General features: G+C 44.3%; 2 protein-coding genes and 1 pseudogene across 3 annotated transcripts in view; 1 reads left to right on the forward strand and 2 right to left on the reverse strand.

The window, feature by feature from the left end:
* scn8aa (sodium channel, voltage gated, type VIII, alpha subunit a) overlaps positions 1–368 on the reverse strand; it is a 42,883-nt gene extending 42,515 nt beyond the window's left edge. For both annotated transcript variants that reach the window (XM_076742005.1, XM_076742001.1), the window contains exon 1: positions 59–368. The gene's annotated coding sequence lies outside the window, so the exon portion shown is untranslated. The remainder of the gene's footprint in view (positions 1–58) is intronic.
* On the forward strand, positions 74–5,483 carry LOC143327203 (transmembrane protease serine 11D-like; annotated as a pseudogene).
* A 3,514-nt stretch (positions 5,484–8,997) lies between these two features.
* Positions 8,998–25,691, reverse strand: part of dip2ba (disco-interacting protein 2 homolog Ba) — a 38,137-nt gene continuing 21,443 nt past the window's right edge. The window contains exons 4-38 of the mRNA XM_076742008.1: positions 25,438–25,563; positions 25,037–25,267; positions 24,820–24,948; positions 23,923–24,042; positions 23,023–23,220; positions 22,633–22,724; positions 22,443–22,553; positions 22,046–22,169; positions 21,679–21,788; positions 21,147–21,249; positions 20,790–20,854; positions 20,597–20,690; positions 20,258–20,377; positions 20,034–20,148; positions 19,320–19,459; positions 19,081–19,217; positions 18,581–18,661; positions 18,353–18,480; positions 18,065–18,179; positions 17,616–17,817; positions 17,390–17,502; positions 14,952–15,032; positions 14,684–14,807; positions 14,443–14,564; positions 13,584–13,695; positions 13,042–13,151; positions 12,636–12,766; positions 12,333–12,501; positions 11,848–12,018; positions 11,558–11,619; positions 11,391–11,448; positions 11,188–11,262; positions 10,779–10,953; positions 10,465–10,588; positions 8,998–10,326 (exon numbers count right to left, since the gene is read on the reverse strand). Coding sequence (XP_076598123.1) covers positions 10,074–10,326; positions 10,465–10,588; positions 10,779–10,953; positions 11,188–11,262; positions 11,391–11,448; positions 11,558–11,619; positions 11,848–12,018; positions 12,333–12,501; positions 12,636–12,766; positions 13,042–13,151; positions 13,584–13,695; positions 14,443–14,564; positions 14,684–14,807; positions 14,952–15,032; positions 17,390–17,502; positions 17,616–17,817; positions 18,065–18,179; positions 18,353–18,480; positions 18,581–18,661; positions 19,081–19,217; positions 19,320–19,459; positions 20,034–20,148; positions 20,258–20,377; positions 20,597–20,690; positions 20,790–20,854; positions 21,147–21,249; positions 21,679–21,788; positions 22,046–22,169; positions 22,443–22,553; positions 22,633–22,724; positions 23,023–23,220; positions 23,923–24,042; positions 24,820–24,948; positions 25,037–25,267; positions 25,438–25,563 — 4,421 coding nt within the window. The 3' untranslated portion in view covers positions 8,998–10,073. The remainder of the gene's footprint in view (positions 10,327–10,464; positions 10,589–10,778; positions 10,954–11,187; positions 11,263–11,390; positions 11,449–11,557; positions 11,620–11,847; positions 12,019–12,332; positions 12,502–12,635; positions 12,767–13,041; positions 13,152–13,583; positions 13,696–14,442; positions 14,565–14,683; positions 14,808–14,951; positions 15,033–17,389; positions 17,503–17,615; positions 17,818–18,064; positions 18,180–18,352; positions 18,481–18,580; positions 18,662–19,080; positions 19,218–19,319; positions 19,460–20,033; positions 20,149–20,257; positions 20,378–20,596; positions 20,691–20,789; positions 20,855–21,146; positions 21,250–21,678; positions 21,789–22,045; positions 22,170–22,442; positions 22,554–22,632; positions 22,725–23,022; positions 23,221–23,922; positions 24,043–24,819; positions 24,949–25,036; positions 25,268–25,437; positions 25,564–25,691) is intronic.

The following is a 25,691-nucleotide window of genomic DNA, read 5'->3' on the forward strand; positions in this document are numbered from 1 at the left end:
CTTCACCCAACAACACACGCACCGCTTTCTCAAACGATTAGAAATGAAAGGTACTCACTTTGTAAGCGTTACAATGAATCCAGAAAGCCGTAGCAGGACTGCAGATGTGGGAGAGATTGGGGAGAAACTGCGGTTGTCGCCATATTGTTGCTGCTATCTTCCCCCTCAGTGCGAGCAGTTTCCCTGCATAATTGATGACTCTCAGCAGAATGTAAGGGAGTGTCGGCAAGTGCGTTTCGTAAAATCGTAAAGGTCATTTAGGCCTGCAGCCTCCACACCTCGGCGTGCGCTTAAAATGCAGCTCCCCGGGCTCGGAGAGGAGCCTGGATCAGACTGTGCACAGAAAACACGCGCAAGCTTTTTCTGACAAAACGCATCGACTCACTGTGAGCTCAGTGCGGTGAGTCTGAAGTGCAGGAATCCACTGGCTGTCATTCAGCCAGAAAAAAGCTTCCAGAAGGCCCCCCGACACACAGAAAGAGGAATACAAAATCTTACATGTGTCAGATCATGCAAAAAAAGGCCCTTTAACTCCACCTAAAATAACGTTTTCTGTTTAAAAACATACGGTGTTACATTCAATGACCATCTAACGCCACAGATGACAGTGACATGGACATATTTTGAAACATGGAGCATCTGTTCTCAAACTATTTCATGAGCAGCCTCTGCATCAGCCTGCTGCCCTCCTGCCCCACTCTGCTCTTTAATAGACAGATTAATGTGCAAACAGGCAGCTCTTAATCTGCTAAACTGCCCCTTGTTTTCTGCGTGTATGTAATCTGTGTGTATGTGAATGGACACAACAAAGCCTTTAAATTCTGCTTCTTTTGCACGTTTCAGCTGTAATAGAATAGTTGGTAGTAAGTTGCTTTTATTTGGATTTTGGAGTAAATTATCAATATCAGTATTTAAATGAAATGTTCAGCTGCTTATTGGTACCTTCAGTGGCCCTTACAGAGGAGATAACTGTTAGCTAGCCTGAGTATGTGAAGTCATGGCTAAAAGAGGATTTCCCACTTTGTCACTGAATGCAGACTCTGAGAAAAACTTCTCCTCAAGCAGAGATGTTCACTGAAATTTGTCATGTGAGGCAAATATATATGTGGCCTGTTAAGATGTGTGACCATACAAGTTGGTAAATTTTACCCACAAACAACGTCAAAATATGTGTTTTTTCATGATTCCTCTTGAGGAGTTGAAAAGTTTAAAGGTAGCGTTAAACAGAGCTACTCTTTCTTTCACCTCCTAATAGCTTAAGTGACACTTCTGAAGAAAAAATAACGAGAATTTGAATTCATGAGCAGTAATTCACGCTGCCTGCTCGGTTTCATACACTCAGTACTTTCTCTTTTACGCCCAGACTGACTGTTAGCTTATGGTGGCTAACGTTAGCACACTTAGCTATAGCCTCCATATTGCTGCGTAGCTACCTGACATTACTGAGTCAGTCTGCTGATTGTGTTTGTGCTGCTGTTACGCCAACGTTACATTTCAGCATTTAACGCTAACCAATAAACATTTAACTGGTTTCAGCCCAAAAGTAAAACATGAAGTAAGCACAACGTACCCAGACATGCTCCTGGTGTCACCTCCAGGCGAGCTGCCATGTCTCTGTCAGCAGCCTCTCTGAAGGACGCGCACGTTCCCCAGTTAACTAAAAATTAAACAATTCATTTGTATCAGTTATCAAGTTGTCACTGATTTTCTGTTGATTGACTAACTGATTAAATCACTGATTGTTTCAGAACTAAATCAGATTAATCTTATGTTAATGTGTAAATTGGCAGGGTCACATACACACTGTACTCATTGTACACTGTCACACCCCCGCCTCTAACCGTGTAAATAACAGGATGTCATTTTCAAAAACTACATGGAAACTGTATTTGATTGTGTTTGTAAGGCTGGCCCCTGGTCGACCCCCCAGCTGTGTATCATATAGGGGGAGGCACCTGAGGGGGCGTGGCCCTGGCAGCTCAGCATTCAGTTGCTGTCCAGGCACCACAGCGGTAGGACGATCATGTGGGTGCTCACTGCCTTACACCGCTTCTTCAAATACCTGTGAGCATCACTTACAGTAAGTATATAACTCACTCTGTGCTTGTGCACAAAATCGAGACAAACATACTGTGGAAATCTTTGATTCTGAAGGGAAATAATCAGATGTAAAAACATGCAAAGCTGACAATTACGAGGTCAAATGCCAGTTAAGAGCAATTTCCAGCTGTAAAGTCTGGCACCTTTAAGTTAACAACATGAAACCTGGGTGCAATGGTTTTAAGAAATCTTCCACCTATTTAATATGTGAAGGTCATGACAACAAAGTCCTCAAGAAGCAAAGTAACAGGAACATGAAATATGCACAGTATATGTGCATCACACATTATGAGGTGCACCTGGATTTACTGTTGGGGGTCCTGGATGCAAGCAGAGGTCCAGCATGTGTGTGGGCCGTCACATGTGCAAAGAGACAAAATAAATATATGTCACAAAGTCCTGTTAAACAGAAGTACAAAAATAAGCTGTGACTGGTTGTGTGATCGAAATGAGCAGGTGTCTAATAGCATTCATTGACACAGAGGTCAGCAGTTTGATCTCTATTAGAAGTTTCACTGGTCGTAAAGAGAAATAGAACTTGTGTTAAATGTAGTGATAGATGGAGCTGGTGGTGAAAAACACACCTTACCTGTAACAAATGGCACAGTTACGGTTTTGGGACTCTTGGAGATCAAACTACCGTGAATTTAGACTGAGAAATGCTGCTGTGATTCAGCCCAGTTTGACCCAGTGCTGTCGCAGTGTGATCTCACCTCTGAGCTCATGTTTAACATTCCCTCAATGTGCCTGTTAGAGATGCAAGCGTGTGTGCATGCTTATTTGTAAAGATATGTTCATTAGGATGTTAAAGTCAAATAGAGATCACCAAATATCAGTTGCTTTTAAATCTCTTCTCACATCACATATGAGCACAAACAGGCGCTTATACAATACATGTATTCTACTTTATTTGTGCAATGAAGGACACCAGTTCTCAGGAACTGACGAGACCAACCTTTATGTGCTGTTTAAGACAGGAAATGGACAGCTGGCCTGTAATGGAAAAGGGCATTGTTGGATGAGAGTGGACAAGAAACAAAGCAGTCAGAGTCAATTACTGTGTTTTGTGTCCAGGAGGATTGGCAGACACCATTTCCATGTGGTGGCAGGACTTTGTGAGTTATCCGCTGCAGGAGATCAAGCCCAGATCCATCAGCGACGTCAAAATGCACGAGGACTACAATGACATCACGTCTGACGATGACCTGACGCTCGTGCTCCTCAGCTGTCCCTTCAGCTTCACCGACCATGTCCAACCTATCCGCGCTCCTCATGACGTGACTCATGAGCTCATCAGCCACTGCTTCATCAGCGGATGGGGAGCACGTATTTCCACAGGTTGGTGGAAAAAGGCATTGATTCTGCAGCATGATGGTGACCTTTCATGTTGAAGTGAGCACTGAATCTCTGCCAGCGTCCCTGACCAACTCAGACTCACTGGGGAGGGAGACGGTGCCACTTTACACCAAAATACATAACCTTTATTTAACCAAGAAATTAAAAATCTCTTTTTAACATTGCCCTTTTAAAACATGGCGGACATTTGAAAAACAGCATCAGTGTAGCATCACCAGAGATATGGTCTCTTTTATTCCACGTACTCTTCCTCCTTGCTCAAACCTAACACCTTCATTACCCACAGTGCACCTCGACTCACTTCGCTCAAGTGCACAGATTTGGGTGTGTTGTGCTCGTAGCAGCTAATATAGCTTCTAGCCTCAAGCAGAGCTGACCAGCAGACTTCAGAGCTCCGGAGAGCTCACTTCTTTCTCACTCCCTCATTTTTAAACTTGTAGTCATCAGCCTCAAATATTCAGCAGACTTCATGCAGATCCCTTTGGAGCCACAGAAGACTATACAGCTGTTTTCACATAGGCAAGACCCAAGACCCGTAAACAGACTTCATCCTTAGATTTCTCCTTTCAGGGAGACCTGGCCAAGAGCAGCATGATTACAAATATACCATGATTATAAAATCAAAGTAAACAGTCAGTGAGGGCTGCAGGCATTAAAGATATCTGCAGAAAAGCAATAACAATCTTCTGATGCCATAAATCAGATGTCAGATGCCTTTTATGAAAGCTTAGTTAATCATTTATTGATGTTTTGCACCTTGGTAATAAATTGTTATACAAATTAAAATGGATCCTTCTTCTTTAAGAGGGCTGCAGAGCATCTGGTCCAAACATCATTTATTAATGACTCAATAGCATTTAAAAGCTGCAGGCTTGACAGCTTATTTTGTAACGTAGAACCTACAACTCTTTATCAATGACTTATCAACATCTGCAGTTGCAGATTTTGGACATGAAGGCAAGTTTGCACTTACAGATATTTGTGAGAGAAGACTCAGGAGATCAATTAATGTCAGGCACACAGCAGCATCTACAGTTAGCTTACATTAGCCGCCATAAGCCACTGGTCATACCAGATGAGGTAAGGCTGTAGCAGCAAGACTTATGAATTCAACTTTCTAAAGGGAAATAATATATCTTAATAGCAACATGGTCTCACTTTAAATGACAAATGTCCTCTTTTCTGTCTTTGCCCTCAATTCATTTCTTGGATGATTTCTTTGTTACACAGTACTGTCTCACTTTATCTGACTATTTGTATTACATTTTATTTCATTTTATTCCACTTTAGCTGACAATTCTCTCCATAGTCTCCTGATGCAGCATTTATAAGCAGTATATATATATATATATATAAAAACACCATTTTAAGAGTTATTTATGTAGTTTCATGAACTATAACTCCTCCCATGAAGACTTATTAGTTCTGAATCATTTATTGAATGCTCCTAAACTGTTTATAAATGCCAACTAGGGGTGTTTAAGTGAAGTGTTTTCCCTTTGTTTTTAAATGCCTCTCTCGTGTATAACTGCTCATCACTCTGTGAAATATTAATGCATGTTTTATTGACTATTTATAAGTGACTATATAACATCCCTTGGAAAGTAAATACCATTTGGCATACACTGTGGGCAGGCTGATGAACAGATAGCAGGAAGCTGAGGTGGAGCTCATTGACAGGAGAACATGTAACCTGATCAGCTGGTACAACGGCCTCATCACTGGGAACATGATCTGTGCTGGACGGAGAGCGGGGCGGTCGATGCCTGTCAGGTGATGAATCTTAGACATTTTTTAACTCAATACAGGCGACAGATTTCAACAAGAGATGGCTGCAGTGTTACAGCGAGCACGACGAGAGGTTTTATGTGGTCTGAGTGACGAGCTTCGCAGACGAGTGTGGGCCTCCTCAGAGGGAGGAGGTGGACAGAACCAGCAGGTTTGCAGGTTGGCTGAAGACAAGTCAGACAGCATCAGTGTCTCCTGCACACAGACTGAGCACAAGGCTGATCTCAGATCTGCTCTGATGCTGCTCTGAAACATCCAGACAATCTGCCAGCAATAAATATCACTGCCACACTTCAGACTGTTTAGATGCAGCCATCTGGATTAGGCATGAAATGTTACTTTTATCATGAATCAGGAATTTTTTCAAAATCTTTTTGGATTATTTCTTGGTGTAGCATCACTACTGGTTGGTGCGATTAGCTGGTTAGATGTACAAGAGCTTGTTTAATGGTCTTGAAATCTAAGTTTCTCAATCAGCGTCTTACTTGGAGTAATAGTGTTCAATATGAAAACAGTATATTCTGCCACAGGAAGTGCACAGAGCACGTCAGGTACTGTTTCAATTAAATCTGATCAAACTCTCACGTCCTGCTAAAGCAGATTAGCTAAATTTTTAAATTGCAACCAAAAATGATCAATAATCTATTATTTTCTACACTGCAGTGAACATTGACATTTATTTGTGTGTGTTTATTAAAGTGTTGCTTACTGTGTGAATTAACTGTGTTAAGTCCGTTTTATCTTTTGTGAAAGTCCTGCGTAAAGAAGCAGTGCAGTCTTTTCAAATTAATTTGCAAAGAAACTGCATCACCACGCACCAATAATGCTGCATCCAAACATTTAAAACACAACAGCATGGTCTGCACAATGGTTAGTTTAGATGTAAAGTCTGTGTGATTTATAGTAAATAGGATAAATAAAACATGCAAAAGCACTAAGCTTAGTGAATGCTGCTTTTTACTATAAGAACTATTTTCATTTTCTCCTCAAATATGAAGTGAGAAGATCAAGTGAAAATGGTGTTTAAGATGTGAATATTTTGACAGAAACTGGGCTGAGTGGGCATCAGAGGGAGCATATTTCCTGCCTGCAGATGAAGTAGTTAGACTGACCCCTGGTGGAAGGACGACGTGAGCCTCCTTTAATGCAGCAGCTGATTCCTGAAGCTTCCAGAGATGTTTGGAAGGAAGAGAAAGGAAAAGAAAGCACTGGAAATTCTGACAAAGGATTTTTTTTTTATTTGACATGAAACACATCCAATGACAGTGTGACAGTGTTTTTGTCAAGTAAGACATGTTGTTAGAAGTTATCGCACCATTGACTAGTTGAGAATGTCTTTGCTGCAGCTCGACAATGCATAGTGAACAGACAGTCGTTGAGGTATACATTGTGGGCCCTTGAGTTGTTTTGTGTGAAAGATCCTAATTTCATTACCTCACATGTACATTTTGTGCTTAGAATAACTTTGGAGGTTTGAAACGTACGCCATTCCTCACAACACAACAACATGAACTCAAATAAATATTAAAATGGAAATGGCGGATATGTGGAGTTGTCCATGTTGAGTTGCCTGTTGAGAAAGTTTTCATCAGAGCTGATGAAAACCGGTGATGATGAACAGTTTTCGAACGGAGCGAAAGAGAGTGAGTGATGTCTTGGAAAATGTTGGCATGGAAAAAGAATGACTTATTTTCACACAATAAGGGCGTCCAGGAAGAAACCACCTTTTGTTATGACATTGGAGGACAAAAGTCTGCCAACTTTCCTTTACTGAATAGCACCAATGTCTATTGAAAAGGCTTGAAGGCCAACATGAAATTATAAAACTTTATTAAAATTTGTCGGAGAGAAACAGTAGCAACAAAGCAGTTATTACACAGGAGCTCAGAAGCTTCACTTTGTTATTCACGAGTAGCTCTAACCCAGATACTGGCTCGCATACATGTCCTCAGTGTCCGTCACTGAATGAGAAGTGGTTTACTGATGCCTTGTACTGTACAGTGTGTCAAGCTGCTTCCAAATCAAACCAGCTGTTTGCAGAAGTTGTGCAGTTTTAAAGAAAAGATCACATCAGGAAAATGTTGATGAAACCCCTATAAAATATATCTGATCCCAATTTTGAATGGAAAGAATTAAAATACAGTGGAGGCGACATAAAAAACAAGAATTAAAAAAAAAAAAAAAAAAAAAACATGGTTCAATATTCTGGGATCATTTTCTTACAAAAGACAAACCTTGTTGCACCAGAGAAGCCAAATATCACTGTTAAAGTGGACACACTCGCACACACACACACGCCCTCATGGACACACACACACACACACACACACACGCACACACGTAAAATGATATCGGGAAAGTGCACATCGTTTCTGCCAAAATAATCTGAACCCTTTCTCGTTTGCAATGTGATAAATTAACAATGCAGAAAAATGCTGTCAAGTATGAAAGATCAGTCAAGTTTTTATCGACAAAGTTCATATCCATGTACACGTTAACACTAGTAATACAGTATTTGACCTCTAAATACAGTATACAGACAACATCCTGACCCTCACTGATCACCTCCGTTCTTTTCCAAAGGGAGGATTCTGCCATTTTTAAATCATGGGTTGTTACTGATTGTTGTTTGTTCCTAATTTTTTTTTTTTTTCAGTGTTACAGACATTCACAAAGAATTGGTTTGATGATGAAATGAGAAAGGCATGACTGCAAACGTCTTTGCAAAAGAACAAGACCCCCCCCCCCCCCCTTAAAAAACGTGATATGAGTGTGTTTTGAGTTATAAACCGGCATCTGATTCCACGTGTGAAAAATGGTGGAATACTTCTTTAAATACAGTAATAGTACAGCTAGAAATGAGGGATTAAGCGTAAAAAGTACTGAAGTTCCACAGGTTTAAGTAAGGCAAAGTTTTGTCCTCATTCTTCAATTTTTTTTTTTTTTTGTAGAAATTCAACAGTCCATGATCCTAAACGTCACGACGGCGCTGTAAAAAGGCACTGACTTGCCTTCTGATGATCTACGTTAGTCCAATCGACGGTGACGCGAACATTAAATGAAAGACGCTCTTTTGCTTTAACGAGGGAAACGACACACAGACTGAAAGCTAGCGGCTCACTTCAGGTCAAGCCAGGGACAAGTGAATTTCATCCTGTTAAATCTCAACTCAAAGTCTCCTTCCTGGCTGCTTCTGGAGCTTTCAGATGTCCCACACGGTCCCCACCAGCAGACAGTTTGCTCGTCATGAACTCTAGATGTTCAAAGCTTCCTCCATTCAGGGCACTTCTCTGAGGAGTCTGCTGCTGAAGACTGAGGGACATGCTCCAAAGCCCTGGTGGACCTTAGGTTGAGATTTTTTTTTTTTTTTTGTCAAGTCATGACAAGCTTGACTCAGCCAGCTGTGCCTCTCCCAGCGTCTGCTGTTACTTTCACCTCACAGCGCTAATTATCATGAAGGTCATTTAACAACTGAATCTTCAGACTCTTATAATCATCTGGGTGAAAAAAAAACAACATTTTTCTGGTTTCTTTTTTCCAACATTTTGCTTGTGTTATCCAAAAAAATAAACCAATGCCATATGTCATTTCTGGGTAACTGGATGAGAAAATACAATCAGAGTATTTTGACATTCAGATGGTTAGAAGAGCATTTCAGCACTGTGACTTGAATGTAACGCGAACACATGAAAGGCACAAACTGGGGCTGAGCTCTGCCTAAATATTCAGCTGGACTAACCCACCCACTGCTGCGCCACTCCTCGGCTTGTACAGTCTTTTTTTTTTTTTTTTTTCTTTTTGCATGTTGACATTGACGGCACTCCAAATTAGCATGCACACCTAAACACCAGGCATAGCTTCAACTCTTCTTCTGAAAAATCGGTGCTTTTAGGAAAAATGATTAGTACTTCACAATCTCAAGAACTATCTAATGGACCGACTCCTACTCACACCCAAATCGTCATCTTTAAAATCCACGTTTGTGTGTGTATGAAGCGAGTCTTTCTTTTCCCACACCAACAAAGAATTCAAGTGACATTTTGTAACGTGCGAACGCCGGCAGCGCGCCTGCTGGCAAAACACAGGATGTGACAGGAGGTGGAAGCCACGGTGCACCTGGGAGGAAGGTGACATGTCAGGACCGGCCCTGTGGGCTGCACTTGCTGGTGGCACTTTTTTTTAACACTGATGTTGATTTGCTCTTGTGAAAGCAGCAAACACAAGGGTGGGGGGGCGGTGTCCCCTTGAGGCAGGTGAGACAGGAAGTGGACTCAGAGGTGCAAGGACTTAAAGTGCAAGAGGGGAAAGTTCCAGCTCCTCTCAGCAGTTCCGGTGCGCCATCCTGCCTTCAAGAATGGAGGGGGGGGGGGGGTTAAATTAAAAAAAGAAAGAAAAGAAGCACACGAGGATGAATGTTCAGGATACAAACCAAGGAATGGAAAGAGGGGAGGGTTTCTCTCTTTGATCAAAGTACGTCATTAAAATGTCTTTACAAAACATGAACTGGAGCGATGAGGGAGAAGTGGGATGCACGGAGAGGATGAAGATCTGATTTCCTCTAGCTGACAGATGGATGAAGAGGAGAGAAAACATCCTTCCCCCCTCAGCGGAAATCGAAGTGAACCTGGACTGCAGCGATTGAGCAGGTGGAAGCAAAGAAGAGGGAAGCACGTTCTTGTCGCAGAACTTGCATTCCCACATTGTTTGGTGTTTTGAATGTGTGTCTGAGGCTTAACCTTGGGGTCGCTACTGAACGCAGCCCAAATCCTTCTCCCTCATGTCAGAGCCTGGCTCAGTTTTCTGCATTGTCATCAGTTGGCGACGGGCGATCACATGTTGTAGGCCACGTAGATGGGGTCCAGTTGGTCGGCCAGGAAGGAGTCTCGCAGGTGCATCCTCTGCTTCTCTCCCCTGGAGTTGATGGGAATCACCCCAGGGTCCACGATGACCACCACCCCGACAATGAGGTGGTGCTCCTCCAGGACCACGTTGGTGACGAGGGGCACCAGGTCCAAGGCCTCCTGCTCCGAGCCGCTCAGCTCCGCCACCACCACCAGCAGGTTGGTCCACGTGAACACAGCACTGAGGAGCAGGGAGGGGGGTGGAGCCGGACACAGTTCAGTCATTTTCTCTGTGTTACTGTGTGAACTGCACGACTTTCTCAGCGTGCAAAGAAAAATACGTATCACGAAATGAACCCGCACAAGCGAAGAAGCTCACCTTTCTGCGATGCTGCGGTGGGCTCGGGACACAGACGTCTCGATGTCGATGGGGTGATAGCGTAGACCCCTCAACTCCAACGTTTCATCGAGTGAGCCGACCACAAACAAGGCATCGTGACGATCTGCAGCAGAAAAGAACGAAGGCTTTTGATTATTTTCAGTTGCAGATTTAACTGGTGTTGAGAGATATGAGAATACATACTGTGAAACAATCAAAATTCTGTTTATGCTGAGGCATCTATCCCTTTGTCTGGTCGTATTTTGACATTGAGGGCAATAAAGCAAATCAGTGAGCAACGAACGTCCTCTCACCCCCGCTTGCATCCAGCAGCTCAGTCCTCTTGATGAAGCCTAGGTAGCCCGTCCTGGCCCACAGAGTGTGGGGCTCTCCAAAGCTGAGTCTGGTGTTGAAATGGTCCGCCTGCAGGCTCTCCTCCCCATAGATGGTGTAGTAGCCACTGGCGCTGTGAGGGCTGCTTACCCAGATCTGACCAAGGACACAACAGAAAGGTAAATGAAGCCTGCTGGGTTTGCGTTTTTTTGGGTGGGACCTCTAAAATCTGAGCAGAGTCGATTAGTTTGCTCCTTTGCTTCTGTGTTGAACGACTGTGCTCGCTTCAGTCTGTGCAGGTGACACCACTCAATATGCTGCAGAATCAAGAAAATGAGTAGGTGAAATGTTTAAATATCAGCATCTCATGATACTTTGTGCCCCACTCACCTCCCCAAGATGCGAATCTCCCAGCGGGCCTCTGGTCTCTGGGTTGACTATGATGACCCTCACTCCTGGAAGGATCTGAGAGGAGAACGTAAGAGGAGAGTTTAGCTTTAAGGATAACACGACCACTTCTAGAACCATTCTGATTCTGTGGCCGGCGTAAGCATCACACACACAAGTCTCTTCAGTCAATAATCAATACTTACGGTGCCTGACTCCATGAGGGGAAGACTCTGTGGCGCTCCTCGTTCCACCAGCCTCACTCTGAGGGACACAGACAATAGACGGCGTGTGAATCATTCTGTTCGACCTGAGCAGATCATGTGACAGCTGTAGTCATATTTGGTCTGGTTACAAGAGTTTCCAGTCTTACCTGTCGTGGCGCAGAGACTTCATGTCCACGTAGACGGTGGAGGGGTCCGGTCCAGCAGTGCCCTGAGGACAGAGAGAGGGAATGAAACACCAGGAAATATGAGAAATCTAACTGAAGCTGAAGTTTTCTGGCCCGTTTAGACAATCGATAGTTTATTATTGTTCAGGTAGGCATGGACAAACATTTCTGTAGAAAACACTCAAGAAAAATGAATGTGGTTTATGACTAAAACCACAGAAAAATATGCAGCATAAACTCATGAGAGCGTGTGTGTGTCCGTAGGAACCAACCTGCAGGCAGATGGCCAGGTTGACCCTGGAGCCGAAGGCAGTGCTGACGGCGCGCGGCGACAGGCCGAGATCTTTGAAGAGCTTGGAGAAGGACTGCGTGAGAGCGAGGCGAGGACGCTCCTCTGCTATCACCACGCAGCTCCGCACGCACGACAGATTCAGACCCCGCGCCTAGAGACGAGCACGACTAGAGGTTAGTTATTGAGCGACACTGGACCACAAGATTCAAGACTTTAAAAGAGAGAATCTTTCTTTCCTGTCATCTCTCTATCGCCACCTCATTAATATAAAATGCCCCAAAAATAGATACAAACATGAATTTTTAAATGACTAAATTAGACAGGTGTTTATCAGTTGTCTTTGATGCAGAGAAGATTCCTGTGCAACCCATTTATCCCTGTGGCGTTATCATTCCAGCAATGACTGTGTAGTCATGTCAAAGGGAAGGAAGACGTATTTTGGGTGCGTATGACTGTGATTCTGACCTTCAGCATCTCTGTCTGGGTGCCCAGGCCCTTGGTGCACAGCTCCATGACAGAGTAGGAGCAGAAGGTGTCTCTGATCTTGTACTGACTGAGCGTGCTCAGCCACAGAGGCAGCGAGCTCTCCAGCTCCAGTGGAGGAATAAGGATGGACTGGTGACCTGAGTAAACACTGAGCCAAAAAAAAAAAACATGCTCATTACAGCAACAATGCCACATTCACATGAACATGTTGTCAAAGATGATATTCAATCTGTGTGTGTGTGTGTGTGTCTGTGTGTGTCTGTGTGTGTGTGTGTGTGTTACCTGGAGAGGCACCACAGGACGAAGCCCAGGCCACAGTATGGGTCCAGGCAGATGGCTATTTGGCGTGAGGAGTAGAGCTCACACTGCAGCTTAATGGAGCGGCACAAAGTACTGACTGCAGCATGAGACATCTGACAAGACGGAGGCACAAAACTGTCTTCAGACATTCACAGTACCGTGGACCACGACTGTCTTTCAAAGTAAAATCATGCTCATACGTCTCAAGCTAAAAGTCACGCAGCCTACAGGTGTCTGACATGCTTCATTCTGCACAGTTCAAATCAAACACACTTCAGAGTGGAGGTGGACTTCATGTTCTTCTGGCTAAAGCAAATTACATTTCTAATGACTCAAACAGATTGCTTCATGTTATATATGATATGCATGATTAGAGAGAGTAATTTACCTTGACTCCAGTCAACATGCCTGTGGTGGACACACTGAAGTCCAGGTAGGCCAGCATCTCAGCTGTTGGGGGCTTATAAATGTGCGGAGGCCGCTTTCTGGGGAGATCATCTGGGAGAGGAGGCGAGCGGACTTTGGTTATTTTCTTACTGGACAAAATAAATCACACTCTTTCACTGTCCGACTGTTAGTGTTACTGTTTGCTACGACCTGATAATTGGTCAGCGTTTTTTGCTTGAGTGGGAGGATGGTATCATGTCAGCTGCAAATGTGCCGTTTCACTGCACATTTAAAAAGCTGGAAATTAGTTTTCAGCTCATCACACCCACATCATATGCGGCACCACTCTGCACTGCGATTTCAAGAAATGGCTGAATGCTTGCTGAACATGTTTAGGACTACAGAGAGTAGCTTTTAGTCTCCATTAGGTTTCCCCACGGCAAAGAGAAAACAGAGGGGGAACACGTTTTAGTTTCAAGTCTGCCAACAGAACTGTGGTAATGCCTCTAAGCTGCTCTAACAGATCTCGACAGAGTCCAGCACCTGTGTCGATGATAGTGGGCCAGGTCTTCACGTTGACGCTGGCGGCTGCCTCCCTGGACCTGAGGATCCTCATGAGAGGCTGAGTGGTGAGGATGCAGGCTGCTTTGCTCACCTGGAACACCAAGCAAACATTAAACAACTTCATTCACACGGCCGTGCTTTAACAGTGACATCTGGTAAAAAAAATCCTCCATCTGAGGTCTGACTCAAATAAAAGCGTTTCATTATTGTTATACTTTATTGATCCCAGAGGTGAAATTCAATTGCATTTGCTTCTCTCCAGGGAAATCAGTAACAGGGGTCAACAGCAGAACTACTTCACTGAGTCTGGGAGGGACTCGGTTGTTTTCTTTAGGGCAATTCAATAATAACAGATCGCTCAAGTGGTGCGAGTGAAAGTAATGCTCACACTCCCTTTTGATGGATATGAAACATATTTTGGTGTCTGAAAATTAGCTAATATTGACAAATTACAGCTATATTCTAATGTTCAATAATTAACCAATTCAGACTAATTTTGTTTTGTTTTTGACAGATGGTTCAGTGAAAATTACAGATGCTTAAAGATGCAGTGAAGCAGAAGCAGTTCCCTTAAAAACTCATTTTTTAAAATCACATAAAACATCTTCATGGTGAGTCAGAAAACACTTGAGTTTTAGGTGTAATGACCCTTTAAAGAGCTGGCAAAGATGGATTCATGCAAAGATGGTCTGAGCACTGTTTGTCATACTTGAATAACTGCACATTAATTAATCTATTACGCTTCGGTAAAGCTTCACTGAAAATGTAACAGAGGCGCCATTCATCAGGAAATGGGCTTTTCGATTCTGGTGACACAGTCCCGGTGGTGAGCACTCACATCGATGATCATGCGGACAGTGGGGAGAGTAGCAGCCAGGTTCTGTGGGTGGGGCGGCCTCACCGTCACAGGGATGACCCCCGCGTAGAGGCAGCCATAGAAGGCAGCTATCAGGTCAATACCTGCAGAAAGAAGAGACAGACAGGAACCTCGTGAATGCAAACACAGGCAAACCAAACACTTCAGTGAAGGGAAAATGAGGAAAGATGGCCGACTACAGTGAGGAGGGCTGTGTGTTCACCTGGGGGATAAAGCAGCACCACATTGTCTCCTGTGTTGAGGCCTCCTCTCTCCATTAAGGTAGCTGTGATTTTCTCTGCTCTCTTGTGCAGCTGAGCACACGTGGCTGTGCACACTGCCACCCCCTACAGCAAAATGAGAGGAAGTACAACTGAGCTCACACCCAACAAAATGGATCACCATCAGCACACCAACCAAAGGGAGAAGAAGAACAATTATGTGGTAATTGTGACAGTATGTGTGTGTGTGTGTGTGTGTGTGTCCTCTACCTTGGCATTGAGCAGCACATACAGGACATGGTCTGGGTCGGTTTGAGCCCTCCATTGCAGAGCTTCAGATAAGAACTGGTGCTGGTGAAGAGAGTGTGTCATCACAGTGACATTAATGGTGGACTGACTCGATGCATGTATTTCATGATTAAAAAAAAAATTATACAAAGCTGTGTCAGTGGCAAATAAAAATAATCCATTTAAAAATGATCAACAGATAAAAACACATAAAAGCTCGCCTCCAGCCAAAAATAAACGACCCTCTCAGTGAAAACAGAGAGGCTCATTTCAAACAGACTTAAAGACCAGAGCACGTTTTAAAGAATGGTTAAAGATGCTCTGTGATGCTTCTGACCTCTCACACAGAGACACACAAGCACACAACAGGAGTATAGGAGTGTCCGGAGAATACTGTCTTGCCAAGTGCAGGGTCATGCTGGGACCATCTGCACCTGGTAGGAGGCAAATAGGAGCTCTGTCAAATACTAACAAGCTGCGGACCTTTCAAACACAGGGTCATGGCAATTTTGGAAAAGAGGTTTGTGAATGAGTGTACTATTTCTTAAACAAAGGGACAACCCGCTATCTTTTTTACAATGAAATATATGGGCAATGTCCATTATTGGTTTCTTGAGTGTCAATAAGGAACTGACCAGTGCACAGGTCCAAAAAAAGACAAGACGGGAAAGCAAAGACGTCCTTTAAAAAAAGGCAGAAGCCAAGTGAAAATTGGGCAACACATAAAATAACAACAACGTAAAGTTCACGCCATGATGTTCTCTGGACAAACAAACATAACACACAGCAGTGTCACACTGGCGGCCATATTAAAATAACTGGCTGGAAGTCATCCTTTGTGCCACTTTCTCTCTCTCTCTCCCAGTCAGACAACAGGTCGTGCGCTGGTCAACAACGAATCAGGAGTCACATCATGCAGACCAGCTGCCCGGACCACTCATCAAGCCATGCTACACGTGGGAGCATCACAGTGAACACGGCGAGCAGAGGTGCACACCAGAATGTTCCTAATGAATACTTTTATTTGGAGGTTTTATTACAAGACCCGAGCATAATGCATCAGTGTATGATCACATGGTCTGCAACATGCAAGGAGACTGCATTACCGCCTTAAAGAAAGAGAGGAAACCTGAATTCACTTAGAGTGGATGACTTAATGTAGTTTACTGCTGAGCTTTGCTTTGGCAAAGCTAGAAGGCTGCTGGCCAACTCCCATCTTAAAAGGTGATGGCAGAGAGAGTCTGATATGGGACACTGATAAATGGAGAACGGCACTTAACTTCAGTCTTAATGTTTCACTGTGTGTTAGTTAGAGTGTGTGGACCCCTGCTGGCCAAGGACTCAGCCTGGACAGTCATCTCTGCGCGTCGGGCCAAAGCTGTGGCTGGTGGCCGTCAGGCTGCAAAAGCACATCTGACTGACAGAAGCAGCAGAAGCAAAGACGGGTGGGGGCCCGGCTAGAGCCTTACCATCATGGTGGGCCACTTACAGAGCTACAGCCCAACCCAAGCAAAGTAAAGGCAGAACAACAAGATATTTAGGATAAGACATCAGCATCCATATTCTGCTGACTGGTAAACACATTCAGAGCATGTCCAGATTATTCATCAGTTTCATTTGAATAGATTTGTGTTTCATAAACAGTTTTGGATATAAATCATCAGAAAACAGTTTCAAAAATACCCATGACAATTTCATCGAGCCCAAGTTGATGTCATAAAAGGTCATTGTTTTGTCCAACTAGCACCCCATTTACACCTGGTGGGATCTGGATCTGGATATGTCATCTGGACAAACGATCCCATCTTGCCTCTGTGTCTACGCCTGCTATTTTTAATATGTTCACGTTATGAATGCATGTGAGCAACATGAGGTGGCAGATAATCAACCCCTGACTCCCTTTTTGAGTTTAGGGAAACTTCAGCATTATCTGTATAAATGTTCTGTTGTGTCACACGTTGTACAGATTATGTTTACACCTAAGATTAGATCTGAACACCTTGTGAGCCAGACTACCTGCAGATGTGGTCAGGCAGGTCTGATTACATTCCACCCCTTCCCTTAACAAGTGTTGAGCTGATCCAAACCACGTGTCTTGATATATATTGCGTTTCAACACCAGGTGTAAATGGTGTGCAACAGTCGAAAACATGAAAAATCACTTAACTGTTTGTTTGCCACTCTAATATACTGTGTAATATATACAGTGGCCAAGGATGGTAGCAGTATGCAGTTTATTAGCAGAAATTTGGTCTCACTGTGCAGGTGTCAGATATTTAGATTTCTGGAGACTGAACAGTTCACAGTAACATAAATTAAAGTGCTGAAAAAGCCACTCAAACAGAGCGGTCCACTATTAGGCTCCTGGTAATTATTCTAGGGTCAGTGCTTGGTTCAGGGTCTGTGTGGCCTATCTGTACCTTGCGGATCAGATCCTGGTCCTCCACCACACCCAGCTCTCTGCCTGTGGCCTGGGCGATCCGCTTCCCTGCCACCAAGTTGCCGACCAGCATAGAAGCAGGACCGACATCCACTGAACAGATCAAAGACAAATCGGTGTCATGATACCAGCACAACCCACATCACAACAGAAAACACTTCCTTCTCTGCTGTCATGGTCAGCAGATCCGGCCTAATGTGGCCTACCTGGCTGTTTCTGGCGAGGCTTTGGCAGGTTGGTAACACAGGTGTGCGGGCACATGAGGATATTACAGGGGTGCAGGTTTCCCTCCAGAAAGTTCTGCTTGGTTTCACAGATGTGGATGCCTCCAAGGGGCGTCTTTGGGAGGGTGTTGGCCGGGACGAGCGCCAGGCAGTACAGGCCGACCTGGTGGATACTGTCGATGGCCTGCGCAGAACATAGACATCACTTGATATAGTTTGATGAACGGAAAGTAAAACAGCGGATCATAAAATGTCCTTCTAAGAAAAGGCTGAACTTTGCTGAGTCAGTGAAACATTTATTTTGAAAGGCACATAACTCAGAATGTAAAAACACTGAAAGGAGAATCTGTGACATAGTAAGAGTGAGCAGACGTAAGTCTGAGAAAATAAGAGGACTGACTGAATATTTCCAGTAGGGGACACTGACTTACCTGCAGTACTCGACTCATCCACTGGAAGCTGTCCTCCTCACTGGCGTCAGGCCTCTGCTCTGCCACAATCACTATCCTCTCATCATAAAACACTGTCACTGAGAACACAGCAATCCTGCATGACGACAACAGAGAAATGAGCACTCCCACACTTTTGGGTGGATGTTCAGGAGCTGTTTCCATAAAATATAACAAAATCATCACTGCCCATATGGGCACGTGTATTGCTGAAATGGTCTTCTTTGGTGTTGCCTGTGCACTCACACACCCTGCTATGAGCAGTCTCACCTCCCCCTGTAAACTGTTTTGACAGGCTCCACAGCCAGCGCAGTGGCCACCAGGTCATCGGCGTTGTGGCGGCGCCCGCTCACCATCAGCAGCCCCTCGATCTTCCCCACAACAAACACCAGACTCCCCTGTGGAGCAGACAGTTTCACTCAGCAGGGAAAGCATCCTTCTCACCACCTTTATTTCGTCAGAGAGCTTAATTTTTCTTTGTGTATTTGTTTGTCTTACCGGTCCTACAAATCCAAGCAGACCGGTCCGACTGAAGGGAAATTCTCCTATGGGTGCTCCGGCTTGGTTGACGGGGATCACCTACAGATTAACAGAGAAATCAACATTTGGACTAAAACACATTCAGTACAGTTGTGATTCTGCAGTTTAAATTTAATTTGGAGGTGGTTTATTGCCTAAAAGATTTTAAATGAAAAAATGTATTGGACAAAAACAGACTTAGGGACAGATTAGGAACAGGCCTGTTAAAAGGCTTGTCATCAATAAATGAGGCAATAAACACAAAGCAACAGATTAATGATGACTGTGGCTCCATCTAGTGGATGAAATCTGTGCTTCTTTTCCGATCCATCCATTTTCTCAACCAGCTGAGGTCGTCAGGTTCATACCAAATATTCTGTATTCGACAGCTGCAGCATGTTGCTGTACTGTAGTGCATCAAGAACAGATGTGAAATGAGTCATATGGTTCTTAAAAATGGCTTTTAAACTTAGACCGACCTCAAATGTGTTCTTGGTGACTCCGGGCAGGCCGTAGTACATGGTGCCTCCGGCCCGAGAGTTGATCACAATCTCTCCTATTTCGTCTGTCTTGCACAGCTGAGGAGGCCCGTCTGGTTTCACAATGCACATCAGAGCTGAAACACACAACAGGCCACAACGTTAACACCTCCCATGCTTATGTACCTCAAAGGATATCCAGTAAATGTCTGCAGTGCCAATTAAAGCCAACTGCTAACCTCCAGGCATGATGTGGCCCACATCCTGAACAGTGAGAGCAGAGTTCTTGTCCTCTGTGTTCACCCTGATCACACCGTGGCTCAGGCCGGCCATGGACAGGATGGCCCTGGCTGGTAGAGGAGCTCCTCGAGCACCAGGCCTGCACAGAGGGTGAAATGAGAAGGGAACGGGTCAGACAGGGCAGCAGGGAGGTAAGAGACGCACAAAACAAGTCTCAGTCTCAAAGTGCAGTGCTTTCAGAGTATTCATCTTGAACAAGACAGAAGAAATAAAAACAAATCACGTGGTCTGTTTTAGCTTTGAGTTAATTACTCTTGAAGTAGTGAAAGTGCTTTAGCCTAGATATCCTTTTTAAATACGAAAAGTATGATGTGATGAAGAGCTGTGAATTGTGAAAGTGATTGTGTCACAGCAGGTGGTCTCAAAACCACAGGTCTCTCTGCTTATCTGTCTCTTTTCCCCTTGTTTTGTTCTTACTTGCTCCTTCCTACAAGTCAGGCTGTTACAAAATGGTTGTTTACATGTCAATAGAAACACAACAAAGGTTTTAAAGGTCCAGTGTGTAAGATTTAGTGGCATCTAGCACGAAGGCTGCAGATCGCAACCAACTGAATGGCTCTCACACTCCTGGACACGACAGGCTCACTCCCGAGTCAGTGTTTGACTCGTCCGTTCAGGGTGATGAAGAGCATACGAGTATGCAGATGTGGTACCTGCGTATGGCCACAGTCAGGGCCTCAGGAGAGGTGGCACATGGACAGATCACCTCAGGCTTCAGACCGTGAGACTGAAATACATTCAGGAAGGCATCACACGACGACACAGACCCTGAAAACAAACGGTACACAAAAACGTTACCAAAACAGGTGGAAATAGTCCAAAACACGTCTGTGCATTACTACAAAGAGACAGTGCTGGTGCAGGAGAAGTGACTCACATGGGTTTGCTCCATCAGCCACAATAAGCATGCGTATGGAAGACAGGTTGGTGTCCCTTTGGTCCTTGTGGGCCATCATAGCCCAGTGGAGGTCACGGCACTTCACCAAGGCCACACGTGCTAACAGAGGGTAAAGGACAGATGTTACACATGGTGAACTTAGAATATAAATGTATCGTTTGTGATTCATGGTCTTACAGGTAGTGATCATGTTTCAGTGTTTACTTTTAGCATTTGAGATAAAATCTTTTATATAATACCAATTTTTAAATGTAACTTCATCTATGCTGTGCTAATATATATATGGAATATAAAAGCAAGGCTGGCCATTGGCTGAACCTTTGTGAATGTGGACCCTCTGCACCCAGGACATGGGACATGCTTTCATGACCGCATACGGCACTGTGATGGTGTGGATTCTGTTCATGACACTCTGGAAAAAATACACATTTTGTCAAAATCACATTGAGCTACAAGCCAAAGTTCAAAAAGTCTACTAATCTGGATATGCAGTACAAATATTCACTCTCACCGTTAAGACGCCATGCCACAAGCCCATATCCTTCTTGCAGTCCAACACGTTGACCAGCGTCTCCCCTAAAACACAAAAATGTGTCAAAGAGGCATTATTTGGGTACCACCAAAAATGTCATTTTGTGGGCCATTAGAGTGTACATTCTCTTTAACAATGATCCTCTGCTAATCTTCTCTGAGGTGCCCCTCTTTGAGCTGGAGCAGCCGATGAAACGAGCTGCCGAAGAGCACTGCTGAACTTAGTAAAAATCATTTTTAAGGCTTCGTTTACAAAGTATATCTCCCTTACACACAATAAAATAGAGAGACAGAGATGCAGGAGAGCATTAAGTGACATAAGGTGCCGAGCTCTGACCTTCACAGTAGTTACAGGCCTGCGTCAGCGCTTGACAGTGGGTCAGCATGGAGATCTTGGACACGGCAACTCCCATCACTGTCCCCTCCTTACTGGCTTTGTACTTTGATGGAAGAGACAGACACAGACATTGACAAAGTTAAATGAGAGCACAAACCACCTGGAAACAAACCAGTAATAATAATTAAAAATACATTTCATGTGTAAAGTGCACGCGTAGCACTGGTCTGAGAGCTACACACAGAGCACAATAAAACATGCAGGTATTGTATATTTTCCATAACTGTTTCATAGATAACTTTTAATTTGCTTTCCAAGGTTTGTCATGCAAGATGTTTCAGTTCTGGGGCAGCAACAGCAAAGGCTTCGACACACTGTCACTCAAAAATTTGGGAAAGTCAGATGATGGATTTAATAAATACAAGTGTAACATAAACAGGAGCTACATCTTTCTAGAATGTATTTGAGTATAATTGATTAAAACTTGATTGCTACCCAGAACACAAATGCAAAAAAGTGTGACCTTATGTACCTCTATGTAGGCGGTGTCTGTGTTGGCCGTGGGGATGTGAGGCTGCCAGTCTTTGGATGGTTTGGTCAGGTACTTGGTGTCTGTCACTACCCATTTCATCCTCGGCCATCCTGGTGAACATCGTCACAACACCACACAGAAACACACAGAGATACTTTAGCTGACACAAAGCAAAAAGAAAGTGTGTTGAGCTTAACTAATTTAGAGCTAAATTGACAATGTTCACCTTGCAACCTCAGCCAACACTTCACAAGCAGATTGACCACGGAGCCAACCACTCACACAGCATGGCCCAAAATTGGCCGGTAAACATCACACTATATATCCCCTTTAATCCGTCCATCTAATGGCTCCCAAAGAGACTGACCTTTGAACTGGATGATCTCTCCGTTTGGTGTCTTGGGCAGCCCTTTGAGACATACCTCACTGGTCAGCGCCAGACTAACACCACAGCTACCCAACAGGAAGCCAATCTGCTGGCTGCCTGCATCCTATGGAGAGAGACAAGGGTCAGGAGACTTCTGACACACAAGGAGAGGCCAGTGCACAAACGTATGACAATTAAAACCCACACATACACTCCAGCTGTCACTATTTTATCAAATAAATCAATTCTTTTTATGTGACCATACCAGAAAAGAGACATCATATATACAGTATATACCATAGGCAGGGTGATGATTGCAAGCATACAGAATTCCACATGATTTTGTATTTCAGTGATCAGCACAGAGGAATTGACCTGATAACAGTAACATCATTACCTGTCGTGACAGCGGTACCTCAATGGGCACAGGGATGACCTCAGCTAACAGGCAGCCATAGAAAGCCACCCAGAACATGCCAGGGTCGCTGTTTGGGTACACCAGGGCCACCTAAGAGAGAGAAAAACTCATGTTCATGTCGTGTTACTTTGTACTTTACATACCGAGAGGTGACTGAGAAGACTCTTACCCGATCTCCAGCCTGTAGGACAGGTTCTGTCTTGGTGCCCAGTTTATTCAGCAGCGTGTACGCCAGTTTCAGGCTGCGACTCCACAGTTTGCCTGTGGAGAAGAAAAGCGAATGATGATTGTGAAATGTCCTCTTTGTTATCCATGTATTAATGTTGTATAACTGATCCAGGACAGTTGACCTTCACAGCCCACTATGGCTCCACACTAGAGGAAATGTAGGTGTTGTTCTGCTCAGGCCAAGAAGTATTTATTCAGTTGAGCCAGCTCATATGTAAGAGATATATCTCACATTTACATTTGGTGTACAAAATACCATGAGAAGCTGAACAAAAACATTTTGTTTACTGTCTGCGTTACATCTATGAGTTGAAGCCACCATCACGCTCACCATATGTGAGTGTGTAGAGGGGTTTGCCGGTGATATCTAGAGCAGTGAGGGCAGGGCTCTTGGCCTGGGTGGCCCCCCAGCGGGCCAGGGCAGCCTGCAGGGCAGGAGGCCAGTTACTGACCACTCCGAGGGGCTCCCCCTTCACCGGGATGATTTGGCGTCCCTCTGGCTTCGGGGTGTTGGGGTCTGGCTGGGGCACTGGATGACAACAGAGGTACGGATGAGAGGGGAGGCAGCAGATGACTGGGAGAAGCTCTGAGTAAGACTGTAACACTAAGGGCAACATGTTTTCTGTCTGAAAATGATGGTAGCTTATAATGTGTAAACAACAAGACAGATTGAGTCATTCGACAGCAAAGAACACAATGTTCTTTTCTGTTGAGCTTCCATTAATTACACATGCTATGCAGTATTTTCCAGTTATATTAGTGATACCAATAGCTGTATAAGCAATGGAAAAGCAAAAATCTAACATTTATATGACAATGCATACATTTATGGACAGTTACAAAGTGCTTTACAATAAAAACTAAACCCACTATAAAACATGAAGAGAGCAAAACAAACTGAAATGTCATTAAACAAATGATATTACCGAAAACCAATTTCTAAAAAGTGGGTTTTTTAAGTGATTTTAAAGAGATTACAGCGCTGATCTCCTCAGGCAGGTCATTCAAAAGTCGAGGAACCCCAAAATCAAAGCAGTAAAAAACACCAAACCCAATCTGAGTGAAGACAAACATCCAAAAATTAGGTACAGTGTAAGCCTATTTGGGATGGTGAAATTAACGCATTAATAGATGTGCTCATGTGACGGCTTATACCTGTGATAATTTCAGTCCAACCTTTTCCTGTTTATTCTAACAGAACATGGCTGCATGTGCACACAATGCGCCTCACCCTCCACAATCTCCTCAGAGTCATCGACGAAGAATTCACTGAGTGGTGGTCTCTTCGGCCGTTTGAGTGTGTTCAACAGCTGCTGGATCTTAGTGGACACCCTGCTGTTGACAGGCACGCCTGGACAAACACCAAGAACAGCTACCGTCACAAACATATGCAAACAACCAAAACGACACGCACACACCCACCCATGCATTTCTATTCTAACACAAACTCTACTTTCACACACACTCGAACGCAGGCAGAACCCTACGCACTAGCACACAGTCAGGTTCAGAATCAGCAGCAGGAAGAGTTCAAAAGGGAAAATTGGTGCTCGAGGAGACACAGATTGGACGATCTTTAGGAAAACAAATGGAGGTTCTCTACGTCTAAACCTATGACACAAGACGGACATAAAGGCAGAGAGACAGACATCAAGGTTGGAAAGCAAGCGGATCTGGGCGTCTTCAGCATCCCTCCCCTTCCCCGGGTTCGATTTATATTACCTTTTCTTTTTCCTTTTTTAAATGAAAGGCAAGACAGGGACAGGATTAATGGACCCAAAAGAAAGAACAGAAAATATCTGTCGTTAGCAGCATTCACCACACAGTGAAATGAGGATGATGAAGATGGTGAACACGGGCAGATTGTCCATTGATTCGGACGCCCTCCAATCAGTTCATCACTGCACACGGTCAATGCAAAACAGAAAACGTCACTCAACTGCTGTGATTAGAGCATGGAAATGGTTTAACCACCCAGTCTGAAGAATACAGACAACCAGATGACAGTAGACACGTTTCAAGAATAGAAGATTAATGTGATTTCTCTCCTCGTGTTAGCAGACACTCTGATATACACATTTATACCACCAACAGACATCTATTAACATCCTGGCTTGTATGAGTGTACCGTCAGCTGTATCCAGCATGCTGGACCGGCTCTGTCCACGGCTCATGCCCCTGACCGCCGGTGGCAGGTCCACCCTGGACCCTCTCTCCTGGGGAGTGGAGGATGTCACATCTGGGGGGACGCTGTTTTCTGGAGGAGAAGAGAACGTGAGCGTCATCAGCTAACCGTCACTGTTATGTATTTGTTAATATTGGAGCTATTTATCTGTGAAGTTTACCGATGCGTGTGTGGGCCAGTACGTCGGCCAGCAGGGAAGCAGCGGGTTGGAGCTGGGGCTGGGTCTTGGGCTCTCCATGGGAGAGGGTGGAGGAAGCAGACGAGGACGTGGAGGAGCTTTGGACGGAGCGGTTGATCCAGTAATCGGGGCTCTGCAGGCTCTGGGCCAGCACTGCACTGAGAGCTGCCTTTCTGCGCAGTGAGCCCTCATCCTCTGATGCAGAAGATGTGTCTAATGGGAGGAGAACATGTCGATTATTTAACAATATTTACCCCCAAAGGACACATTTAGAATTTTGCTTGCCCTCCTTAAAAGAGGCATCAGGTGGTTTCTGATTGGAGAGCAGGTCCAATTATATGACACTGACTAGCTGTCCACTGAGTGTGAGACATGAAGCTTACCTGGAGGCGTGCAGGTATCTATGGGAGACTGAACAAAGGCTGAGCGTCTCTTGGTTGGCATGGGCAGGGCCATCTTCTCCTCTTTGTGTTTGGCCAGTGCTGCCTGCACAGCCTCTGTGTGGATGTCTGCATAGACGGTAAGAATAGAGTGAGACAAACGAGTGAGGTAGACAGAAAAAATCTATTTGAAAAGTAAGCTGACAGGCTGATGGTGTGTTATTCCTCAATGTTGTTCATTTAATGTGTTTTACACT

Source organism: Chaetodon auriga, chromosome 10 (assembly GCF_051107435.1).
Source record: "Chaetodon auriga isolate fChaAug3 chromosome 10, fChaAug3.hap1, whole genome shotgun sequence".
NCBI lineage: Eukaryota > Metazoa > Chordata > Actinopteri > Chaetodontiformes > Chaetodontidae > Chaetodon > Chaetodon auriga.